Source organism: Hyalella azteca, unplaced genomic scaffold, assembly GCF_000764305.2.
Source record: "Hyalella azteca isolate HAZT.00-mixed unplaced genomic scaffold, Hazt_2.0.2 contig7978, whole genome shotgun sequence".
NCBI lineage: Eukaryota > Metazoa > Arthropoda > Malacostraca > Amphipoda > Hyalellidae > Hyalella > Hyalella azteca.
Window position 1 is genome coordinate 18,082 of NW_025938085.1, and position 12,589 is coordinate 30,670.

Here is a 12,589-nt window from a genome sequence, read left to right on the forward strand (position 1 = left end):
GACGCTAACTGTCACACTTGCGGCCTAGACTCTAAACATGTAATTACTCTCGGTAGAAGCTTTTATTTTCTGTGCGGCGAATTCGTCACACCATGTTTTCGATGTAAAAGAATGTTTTTCAATTAAAAGAAATGCAATACTTGATTTTTGGAAATACGATGCTAAAATTAATGATCCGTATTAGAATTCAATAGACGTTAAAATTTCTGAATTATCTTCAAAAGTTTGTTTTCGTTTGTTTGATCAGAAGTTTTCGTTCGTTAGATCAGAAAGAGAAAAAGGTTTGGTTCATTTGATTAGAAACAACATAATTATTCATTCTCTTGCACTAAGTATATGAGTGATTAGTTCGACTCTGTTATGAGTGATTGTTTGACTCTGGATGATCAATGTTAGTTCATTGATCATCCCGCTAGATTGATGTTAGTTCATTGATCATCCCGCTAGATTGAATACCTAGCGGGAATCATCCCGCTAGGTATTCAATTCAGTAGCACGATAGCTCACATGTAGTTCTGATCGTCTGAACTCTGAATTGCATGTTTAGTGTCCGAGCATGATGGAAAACCCTGCCTAATGATTACATAATGAAGTTTAGTTCATTGCGGTCAACTTAAGAGACAAATTTTTAACTAACTAATACTTTATATAAGTCTAAGTTTAATTGTTGAGTGAAAGGTGCAGGCATAAAACTTCCAAGTGGTTAGGTACTTTATAGAAACTGAGCAAGTTAGCCTATGTATTTTATGCCTTTAAGAAGTTCACTTTTTGCCTCAAATAACGATGTTGGGTAGAAAAAGTGGTCTTGGTGGATCGAAATAATATATGAACGTCCAAAATTAGAATTCCATCCTGCACTAGATGGCCAAGACCTAGTGTTTTGGCAGTATTTTGACTCGCAAATGCATGACGTCACCATTTCAACCATCAACAAACGCATGGAACTAAAACAAAGCTTAATATAAAGGAAAAGCTGGAGAGGTGACGGAATTACCTACAATGTCGGAATATACCACGTTTACCCTATCTGATCTCATATTCACTCTTGCAGCTTGGTTCATTCTCAGCCACTGATCATTCCAAAAACAATTTCCAAGATTCATAATCATCTCCACCTATAAAATGATCACTCAATTGATATAAATTTGTACAGATTGTACCCATGAGTCAAGACTGAGTAGGTACTGACTAAGTTGGCTGTTGCCGTTGGTACATGTACTACTTGCCAAGTTGCCAGTTGCCGACTTGGTTAGAAGTTTAGAACTTTTTTAATTTTTAGACTTATTAGAAATCAGCAACTTCAACAGGTTTTCCATCAAAAACTCTTCACTTTTCTAACTTTGAAACATACATACCTTCTCCAATTTTTTCTAACTTTTCGTAGCCAGCCATTGTTTACATTAGTCTAGAAAACTACCGCAACAGCAGTGTTTAGCAGTGTGACTGTGTCATCAGTCGTTGGCGGAGTGCTTGATATTTACATTTACAGATCAATCATCAACGCTTTAAAGTATTCCGGAAAACTGGAATCTCTGCAAAAACGCGCAGACAATTTATAGCCTAACATTGTATATTATTCTTTGATGGGCCATGATCGAATTTGGCAGATCCGGTTAAAATGAGGTGTTCTTAATCAGGTCATAGCCAGGATTATAAATATCTTACATTACCATTAATATTTCTCACATTATATTATCTCACAACCTTTGAATGCGCTAGCACAATAATAATATTGTTCAGACATGAAATTTCTTCTTGTTTTTTCCTCATACTGTGAGCAAGTTGAAAAAATAGTAATGACAAAGTTGAGGTCTTGGACAAATTTACGGCCGGACCCGCGGCCGGTCTCGCGGCCGAAAGGTTTTCTTAGTGTTTTTATGAGTTTTTCTAGGTTTTTTGTGTTTTTAATGGAACCTGCTCCTAACTGGACCTAACCTGCGAGGTTTTCGTTGATTGGCTATGTTTTTTCTATGTTTTTGGTCCGGCGGCCGTGACGCGGCACGTGAGACCGGCCGCGGGTCCGGCCGTGAATTTGTCACAAAGTTGCATATCCTCACTTGGCCTTTCTTGGCCTTGGAAAGAACTCCGGGGAATTAATGACGATACTAATGCGTTGCCTCAGGTTTTCAACCGGTGAAGGCGTATTATGTGTAATCATTTTAATCGGGCTTTAATCTTAGCCTGTTTAGCTTCCTTTATTCCTAGCCATCCTAGGTCGCATCGTAAGCAATTGTACGAAATAAAGTTCACAAAATCGTCTTGTTTTTGAGAAGTAACCTCATAAGTGTACTAAGTAAATTTAAATGAGGACGGCCAAGATAAATTGAACATAACTTTTTCAGTATTCATTTTGTTTTGCAGAAAATTATTCAACTAGTTTATTATCACGACCTTTCCTGGAATTGATAATCCGTTATTTCAAATCCTATCATCCCGTTTCCCGTTATCCTGAATCCCGTCATAACGAATCATGACGTCTTCTCAAATGCAGTTAATAATTTCGAAATAAAAGACCGATAAAAAACAAATTGACATTTCAAAACATAATTAGCTTAAAATAACCATGTAAATTTTTATTTTTATACGCACCGGAAACATTGCTGCTTAATTTATGAATGAAATTCATAATTACCAAATTTAGCGGCCCATTTTGATTTTTTAATCTATTCTTACTCGTACCTTTCAATGTTCCACACTTTTCAATGTTTCGATTGTAGCGAATTTTATGCCTATATGTAATTTACCGAAGTATCATGGATACTCACTCGACCGAATAGTCCCTTCATAAAGTTCTTGCGCCAGGCTTCGAACAAACAAACATTTATCATTCACACATAACAGATTACACGACTGAGCTGTGTTAATCCGCGTAAACATACGTAAAATACGTGATAAAAAATTGCCTTTAAGCGGTGAACATGAAGAAATTTCTATTAAATTTTATATTTTTATACTATATTTCAGTGGAGCACGTGTCACACAATTGTAAATTTTTTTCTAGATATTTTTTGCGAGGATTACCAATTTGTATTGTTGGGCATCTTGGCAGAGAGCACAGGCTTGAATGCACAAACAAGACGCTTGTTGATTTTGCTGCTAAGGGAACATTTTTACTGATCTTAATTGAGAGTGTCTAGAAGCTGAGGGCAATTATTTACAGTGCGTTAGTGGGAACAGCCCAGGTTCACTTTATTCGAGCCGTCTTGGCTAAGAATCCGATAATATGGGCTACTTATAGAGGTGAGCCATACTGGCGTGGTACGGTGGTAGGCGTCCTTGGCGAGTATGCGCCTTTATTGTACATTTCTCTTCTTTTATACACATATTAAACTTAGTCATGCTTAGACATATTTCGTTTAGGTAATATATTACGGACACTGGAACAATTTTATCCAACCTGCTACAACGCATTGCATTAATATTGTGGAAATGTGAGATTCCTATAAGTTTCTAGTGATTGTGCGCCACATTAATCTTATGCTGTCACAATAAACACAATATATTCCCAAGTACAGTTTTGCGCCCTCTTGCAACTCGTATTGTGCAAAGAATTTTGATTTTGCAAATGAAAATCGTAATTTCATTGACAAAAAGAACCATGATTATGGTTTAATACGTATTGATATTCTTGAAGAACCCATCAAATTAAGGTAAAGCTGGTGGAAAGGGATTGTCGTAAATTTTCTGCAAGAATTCGCAAGCGTGAGCTCGTATAATCATTCTTCGGAGTTGATTTGAATTGATTGTGAAGGGGTCTAGTGACTGAAGATTTAAAACAATTTGCTAATAATATCTTATATTGTGCTTGATCTTACAGAACGATCTCACACGTTGCAATTTTTGAGTGATGAAGATAAGGAATGCTGATATGATTAGTCTTGTCTGTGCTCCTACTTATCTACGACAGAGGTTAAGTTTTTTATCACGTACATTCATCTAAACCCTAATCTAAGTATTCAAGTAAATGCGATGATTGATAGTTTTACGCTCTTTTCTGTGAAAATTATTTAGTATTTGCTAATGAAAATGAAGTAAGCATTGTGATGAAAATTGAGGAACATCAAACGAGTATTGTACTAACTCTAGAACGATATATACTACCTGAGTAAGATTCATAGATTAACCATGAATTTTACCGAAGTGAATGTGATGCACCTCAGGCGTTGGCAGTGCATGAGTTAATTAATGCCGATAACTGGATTTCTATGGAAGAATATCTCGATACCAAAAATGCGACGCAAGACCAGTAGCAGATCGCTGCCATATAGAGTGGAAAGTTACAACTGTCTAGGCCTCTAGGGCTAGGCGGTCCGAAAAAAAAACAACCCACTGACTCCTCAATCCAAGTCAAAAGTCATGACGTCTGCAGCTCACGTTTATGCTGCTACTACTTCGCTATTTACGAACACCTGCCGTTGGTGGGTTCAGTTCACTCGCACGTACATTAATATTCAAGCTGAACTTCGAAATGATCTACATACTTATAAAAATGACAATAGTAACTCTAAAGCATGTAACAAATGTTGTATTTGTTTATTTCTTCTGACAGAAAAATGTTGAATGGGACAGTTATTATTGAGTTATTGAGTTATTGTGTTATTGAGTTATTATTGAGTTATTGAGTTATTAAGTTATTGAGTTATTAAGTTATTGAGTTATTGAGTTATTGAGTTATTAAGTTATTGAGTTATTAAGTTATTGAGTTGTTGAGTTATTGAGTTATTCAACGCTGGGACAGACTCAGTTGTCCCAGCGTTTACGGTCAAGTTCATGCAGGGAACTCACTCAATGCACTTATTATTTTGGCATTGAGTTAATTAAAATGCTACTGATGCTACTCCATCGGCGACACATTCACGGTGGCTGACATATTGATTCTTGCGACACGTGAGTATTCAGGAGCACGCAGCCTATACATAATTGATCAGAGATAAAATATTGCGTGGGAGAGACTACTGTCAGTTACATGAAATGTTACTCGAATTATTGCGCGCGAAATTGTTGGTAATCGATACAAATATCAGGGATTACACGAATTAGCAATTTCAGAAAGTGCGCCGTGCGATCACGAATAATCGCATTATGCTTATGTCAACGACTGAAAAATGCTTTAGAGTGATAAAAAGAGAATCAAATTTTCTGTGAGATTGAAATTAAAGATAAGCCGTGAGACTGATTTTCGAGAAATTCGAAGCTGCGGAAAGTCAACGTGAAGGTCAGCAGTGACATGAGGTCAAAGCATACGTTCAAGTAGCGAGGGCGACAATTTATGAGAAGCGAAAAAAACTGTGGCCCGAACTGAAACATGAGATTCTCAAGCTATTTGGATAAGTAAATGTCATGCAAATGGTTAATAGTTTATTATGTGGCAAAGTTGTTTGCAGATCATAGGAATTATTTTACTGAAGCTCATATTTATTGCAGGGATTTGAAGAAGAAGTTGCAATAAAAGCTAAGATGATAAATAGATAACTAATAAAATGCAATACTAGTCCACATACGTTACAGATTAAATCAGTATTTCGATTCCTGTAAAACAAATATAGTTCGGCAGAATCACGCACACCCTGCTGTCAGACAGCTACATTGCAGTGCGCATTCTAACCCAATCTGCACCGGAGAGCCATGGCCGGCAACTCGAGGCATGCGCTGTTGGTAGCTCCGAGTCAGTAGATGCCAAGAAAAGAGCTTGAGGGGCGGTGTAGTTAGCTGCGTAGAGGTTAGCTCTAAGAATTCTCTTTAGTGCAGCCAATGGTTTAAAAAGTGCGGCTTTCATTGCTAATCCAAAATAAGATAGTATTCCGCTCCGTGCTAACCTTGTTTTTGTGGCAATTGTAAACAGCTTGATATGATAGGTCGTTCAAAGTGAAGGACAACTGAATAACTGAGAGTGCTCTGTAGTCTGGCAGTGTGCAATGGTGCTTCAATCAACATCACCTCTTGTGGTGGTCGCCAACAGCCTGCCATTCGTCGTCGTAGAAGATGCGAAAGGCAATCGAGTTCGAAAGCAATGGTGAGTTAAATTTACATTGCCGCGTCTGGCGACTGTATCAACGTTCGATTTTTTAGTAATGAATGTCTATTCTATCTTACATGCGTCGCACTATGCAAAAATAATGTCTTTAATGTGAAGAGATTTATGAAGATTTATATCTCTTTAAGGTAAATATTTCCCCCCTATAATTTGTTAGAGTTGCTCTTGGCCCTTGGTGAAAAAAATTTGAAGACTCCTGCGTTAGACGATGAAATAGTATGAAGTGCTCATCGTAGTAGAAATGTGTGAAGCTTCTAATCGCTACATGAATTAATCCGCTGTAAACAAATCTTTTTTGTTGTTGATTAGAAGGCGAATATTCTCTATTAATGCGAAAAATTTCCGACGAACATACACCTCTTTTAACCAAAACATCGTCTCGAGCAGCGTTACGCTGTCTGCGAAAAGTTTTGGCCATTTATGTTTTACGATTTACGTTCATGAAAATTTGGCACAAGATTCCTTGTTTTTGTCAGGACGTTTGTTGGTTTGCATGCAACAATGACAATTTAAAAATTAGGCCTCTTTTCAAAGCGAACTCTTTGACCAGCGAATGTTGTTCTTCCCCTTGGCAGTCCAAGTGGGTTAGTGACCGCCGTGGCGCCGGCTGTGGTTGAGACAGGCGGGTTGTGGGTTGGCTGGCCCGGCATATACGAGGAGGACAAACCTGGCCCCATCCCTGAGCCCAGCCCTGACGACGACTCTCCTTCTGCAGGCCTAAAAACTGAACAGGTTCCTTTGTTAGTCATTGCCTTGCACATCAAGTCCTGAAGAGTTCTATAATATATTAATTACGGAATCTATCATCTGAACGGGCCGATATTTTCATTCATGCCATTTTACCCTGAATCGTAAATCATTGAACGATCTGTTCGATCAATTGAGAAGTCAAGTTTGTGAAGTAGACGCTATGTAAGTCAACCAGAAACTATTTTAAGTTCAGTTATCGGGGCTCCAGCTCCTGCTGTAGATTTTAATCCCTCGTTTGTAATTATCTTACCTTAATGTCAGCGCTATAGGATTAGTTACTTTGAAATGTGTCTGATCATATTAATTTAGTAATTGAGCTAAGCAAGCTCATGCAGCGCATCTATTTTAAGTTTGATGTTAATAATTCATTTGTAATATTGTGAATAAAATAATTAATCGGTAATCTTGTCAAACTTGAAGAAATTTTAATGAACTTGTACCTATAGCGTTTTCAGGACCTAACCTGTTGAGCTAATTAGAAACTAACAAAAAAAAAAAATGATTTTATAAAAATTGCGTCTGATAGGTACTTGTTTTGCACGCTGAAAAGTTTAGTTATTTCAAAGCAATTTTAAGAAATTAGTTCTTGTTTTGCATTCGCATCTAATAAGGTATTACTTTTCCATTCAAGGTGGTTCCGGTGATCTTGCCGCACCAATTATTCGATGATTTCTACAACGGTTGTTGCCATTCGTGCTTCTGGCCGCTTTTCCACTCCATGCCCGACAGGGCACTTTTCCGGTCGGAAAAGTGGCAGGTAAAGTTCGCTCTGTAAACTATCGTCGTCAGCGACGCACTGGCTTCATGTAATATTGTAAATGGGGAGAATGAATAATAATTCAAATTAATTTTATCAGCCCTTAATGTTACCGTCCTGAAATTTGTATTTGTATTTTTCCAGGCGTACTTGGCTGTCAACAAGCAGTTCGCAATCCAGGCGGTAAACGCCGTGAAAACATCCCTGGAGAGGCAACCAAATTCCGTTCCTCTGGTTTGGATTCATGGCTATCAAATGATGTGCGTAGCGAATTTCATCCGTAATATATGTGATGCTGAGAAAATAAAAGTAAAAATTGCTTTCTTCCTGCACATACCATTTCCTTCGTGGGATATAATGAGACTTTTCCCCTGGGATGATGAACTTCTACAAAACATTCTTTGTGCTGACTTCATTGGTTTCCATATTGAAGATTATTGCTTCAACTTCATTGACTGCTGTCAAAGAAGACTGGGATGCAGAACTGATCGGGCAAGGATGCTCGTTGAGCACAACAACCGAACCGTTTCAGTTCGTGCTTTGCCCATCAGCATTCCGTACGAGCGTTTCCAAGCTCTTGCGGAATCTGCGCCCGCTGTGGTCAAGAACAATCCTGAGGAACTAATCATGCTAGGTATCGACCAGCTTGACTACACCAAGGGCCTCGTTCATAGACTGAAAGCTTTCGAACGGCTATTGAAGAATCATCCTGAGCATCGAGAAAAAGTTGTCCTCATTCAGGTTGTGGTCCCGTCTAGGACAGACATGAAAGTGTATCGGGATCTAAAAGATGAATTGGACACAGAAATTGGAAAACTCAACGGTTGTTTTTCTACAGCCAACTGGTCTCCCATCCGCTATATTTGTGCATATGTTTCTCAAGAACAATTGGCAGCTTTTTACCGGGATTCGTCTGTGGCTCTGGTGGCACCGCTCCGCGATGGCATGAGCTTAGTGGCCAAGGAATTCGTCGCTTGCCAAACCAAGGAACCTGGCGTCTTGGTACTGTCGCCATTTGCTGGAGCTGGCATTGACATGACTGAAGCACTCCAAGTGAACCCTTACGAAACTGAGCTCTATGCAGAAACAATTCACCGTGCTATTACAATGCCCAAAGAAGAACGTGAAATGAGAATGTTCCGCCTACGGCGACAGGTCAGAGAAAAAGACGTGAACTATTGGCTAGAATCGTTCTTCAAAAGCGTAAATTGTTATGCCAACACTGATGAAATTCCATCTGGAAAGTTGAGCCCTCTACGGGAAGACGATTTTAATTCGTTTCTGGATCACTATGTTACGGAAACTTCGAAGTTGGCCTTGTTGCTCGATTACGATGGAACTTTGGCTCCCATTGCACCAAATCCGGATCTAGCAGTCCTGCCGGCTGAAACAAAAAAGGTGCTTGTGAGACTCGCCAACATGCCTGATGTCTACATAGCCATCATTTCAGGACGGTCTTTGGAGAACGTTATGAAGATGGTGGGAATCGAGGGGCTGACATATGCTGGTAATCACGGCTTTCAGATCCGCCATCCTGATGGCTCGCAATTCGTTCATCCTGTGCCCCACGAATTCAATGAAAAGTTAGACAAACTTCGCGAATTGCTGAAACCAGTCTGCAAGCATGGAGCTTGGTTGGAGGATAAAGATATTGGAATGACATTCCACTACAGAGAAGTACCCGACGATTTGGCAGCCGAAATAATTGCTAAGGCGGAAGAATGCTTCGTGAGTGCAGGGATTGAGCCGCATCCTTCGCACAAGGCCTTCGAAGCTCGCCCTCCAGTTCTTTGGGACAAAGGCCGCGCAGCGATACGAATTCTATGTAGCCTGTTTGGTGTGGACTGGAGTGACAGGATCTCAGTCATATTTGCCGGAGATGATAAAACGGATGAAGATGCCATGAAAGCCTTGCAAGGCATGGCAATCTCATTCCGTGTAACTGCATCCAAGAATGTTAAAACCGTGGCAAACCATCGACTGCCGTCCACAGATTCAGTTCTAACGATGTTGAAGTGGATCGAGAGACGATTCAGTGCCCGTCCTTTCGATGCAAGCAAACCCGTTCTGCCTAACAGCTCACTGAACCAGTCTCCGGGAAGTACCTCGTCAAGAGTCCCTCAACGAGTCCCGTCAGTGAGCGAGGACATCATTCTAACCATGACAATGAGTGACGAACCAATGGTTTCGCCTAAGGCCTCTGGCTTGGCATCGCCAGCGAATGCCGAAATTTCGCTCAAAGAATAATGCCTAATTTCAACCTCGAATGCTGTTGCGTTGCGAGAACAATTTTGGTTCTATTTCATTTTAAAACAGTATATCATAAAATATATATTTATGTGATATATATGTCGTATAAATATCATTATAATTTGCTCTGTTTATTGGCACAATATTTAAGTTCAGTGTAAAACGATCGAAGAAGCTGGCACAGATGAGACGCAGTTCATAGATTTTGTGTTGGGAGTCCAGATCGAAAACTAAATGTTTTAGTAAATTATCTTGTGTACATTTCCATTTCTAAGTTATACAGCAAAAACATTTCACCGACAAATCGCCGTTAAGTTTTGAAGCAGAAAATTTTTCCATTTTTATCATTTAGTTATCCTAATAGAGAAATACTTGACCAGTTGTCACTTCACTTTCTTTCAATTCAAATTTTGGCGACATATTTTCTAGGGGTTTGTGTTGTGGGATGAAATTGTGTATTGTTTTCATGTTGAAACTTTTAATTCTAGTAAAGATAAAAATTACCTAATAGTCGATACAATTTTTTGAAAAATATTGTGCAAAAGGACAATCGAAGAACATTCGACTTTAATTTTGTTGGAATTCAGCCTGTGTCGAGCCAGTACTTTTTGGATATCCTCATTATAGTACCCAATTTAGTTTGCATTAGAGTTGTGCGTAGATAGTGCTTTTTTGTTCCCTTTTCTGATTCTAGTTTTAGTTAATTTCAATATTTTAATTGGTTATTAGATAATTAAACGAAAAATTAAAGCGCCATTGTTTTCGAATTATATCGAACACAATTTGCTTAGCGTTCCAGAATCCATCTGATTTTAGTTAGCAGTTGGATAATAAACTGAAATGCACTATGGTTTTTCTTATTAGTAGATGCGATTCTTATTAGAGTTATCGATAATTAGCCTTCTTTATTGAAAAAATGCAAGCGAATGCGTGATTTTTGCTGTTTTAAATCCTTGAATTTTGGATACGTGATTTTTGCTATTTTAAATCCTTAAATTTTGGATACGTGATTTTTGCTATTTTAAATCCTACGGCTGTGCATTGCAATATTCAATAAAGTATTGCCTATTATCCTTGATTCCGAGCTGATTTAAATAAAGTGGGTCTCATATTGTGAAGCATTTTAAGTCCGTGGTAATGTACCTCGGAAAACCTTACTTGCCCTGTACGTATGTCGTGTTCTTATGAAGTTTAAATTACTGAAGAGATTCAGATCTTAACTGATTGTTGCATGAAGAAGAATATTTATTGTTTTTACGTATAAATAATACTTCTTGTTAGAAAATGTTCTCTCCAATCTGCTGTTAAGTAAAAATTTTCGTTCAAAAATCATCGAATGGCACCTGTGTTACCTGCACTTTTCAGAGTGAATTAAAATTTTATAATATCTGATAAAATTGTTCATTTTAGAAGCAAAGCTTCTTCATTTGATCATTATTTTCCTTGTACTAATCTAGCTATTAACTAGAATACTATATGGTTCACGTAAAGCATCTTCACATTACGGGCGTGTAAAAAAAATAGAAATTTAGTGCCCATGTACGACAATTTCAGTTGGGTGGTTTTTGGTTGGATTAATTGGCATATAAATATTACTTAACACAATATTATATATATCGTGTTTGTGAGCAAGGTGACCCATCTCGACTGAACTTTTTGAATTCTGTACGAAATCGCGTTGTACGAGTACATTTTCAGTTAGCTAGTTTATTCAGTCATCACGAAGTTTTAAAAATAAATTGAATCAACAGGGAAGCTGACGGTGACAGGGCAGTTCTTCAGTTCACACCAAGAGCCTTAGCAAACAAACAGCGTAGCGTTCAGATCTCGGTATATCGGGAGTATTTATTTATAAAGAGTGAAGGCCAGCGCCGTTGAGCATCATTATAGCATTTGCTGCTAGTTTGATATCAGACGAACGAAATGTTGGTGGCAGGTTTCGGAAAAAATTTGCAGGCCATGTTGCGAAAACTCTTGCATAACTGATCAGCAATTTCAGTCACTGAAACACTGATGCTACAGAACCTTGATGCAAGAAGATATGAGGAGTAAACATCTGATAAGAACATCATGTCACTCTCTCACACTTGACGCTCGACCGCGGAGGAAGTTTAATTAAAAATAATAAAAGACATATTTTAGCGAATTCATTAACATTTCGTGATAACAAATTAAATTTGTATCCTCAGCAAGTATTAAGTCGTACGTACATAAAAAATATTGTAGCATGGATTAATTCACTGCATCACGAGCTCAAGCTCGTATCATGCATACCTATTACGTATGAATGCTCACTCCTCATACGGTTTCATTCCACTTGCTGATTCATTTCCGTTTTATGATAACGATTTTAAACCAAAACTAGTTCATGCATGTCTCATTGTCAACCTAACATCAAATGACATCAAATTAAGGAACGTCGTTCTCTAGTATGAAGTTCCTAATATGATGCATATAACAAAATTTAAGCAATTGTTATCTAATCAGTCAAGTGGGTTGCTGCGATAAGCTAAGTCGCCCACTGGTTAGTGTTTTCATATTTAACAAGATTAATAATTAATTGTAATTTGTCAATGAAAAACGGTTTCATGACGAAAAGGCAGAGAGCTCAAATTCTCTTAATTTGAGGCCATGTTTCTGAAAAGTATATACGAATTTAATGACGTGACGTACGTTAGAGGATCATTAAACAGTTTGTGCAGATGATGAGAAAGAAAAATTGGGAAGCAACGAAGTCTGATAGCTCATCAAATGTATAAGAAGCCATCATTTAATATAGGTAAATAATTATGACTAAT

General features: G+C 38.1%; 1 protein-coding gene across 2 annotated transcripts; it reads left to right on the forward strand.

The window, feature by feature from the left end:
* Positions 1-5,608: 5,608 nt before the first annotated feature.
* On the forward strand, positions 5,609-11,046 carry LOC108665540 (alpha,alpha-trehalose-phosphate synthase [UDP-forming]-like). Of its 2 annotated transcripts, XM_018152304.2 has the most exons (4): positions 5,609-6,013; positions 6,610-6,766; positions 7,416-7,541; positions 7,686-11,046. In XM_018152304.2, exons 1-4 carry the CDS (start codon positions 5,916-5,918, stop codon positions 9,786-9,788), a joined length of 2,484 nt encoding a protein of 827 aa, XP_018007793.1. In that variant the 5' UTR covers positions 5,609-5,915; the 3' UTR covers positions 9,789-11,046. The 2 variants fall into 2 exon arrangements, with proteins under 2 accessions (XP_018007793.1, XP_018007794.1); XM_018152305.2 differs by lacking the exon at positions 5,609-6,013 and having other exon boundaries at positions 6,737-6,774.
* The last annotated feature ends 1,543 nt before the right edge of the window (positions 11,047-12,589 follow it).

Coding starts and splice junctions, on each gene's coding strand:
- LOC108665540 (XM_018152304.2), top strand. CDS start 5,916: ATGGTGCTTCAATCAACATCACCTCTTGTGGTGGTCGCCAACAGCCTG. Junction 6,767..7,415: donor CAGGCCTAAAAACTGAACAG/GTTCCTTTGTTA, acceptor TTTCCATTCAAG/GTGGTTCCGGTGATCTTGCC. Junction 7,542..7,685: donor TCCGGTCGGAAAAGTGGCAG/GTAAAGTTCGCT, acceptor GTATTTTTCCAG/GCGTACTTGGCTGTCAACAA.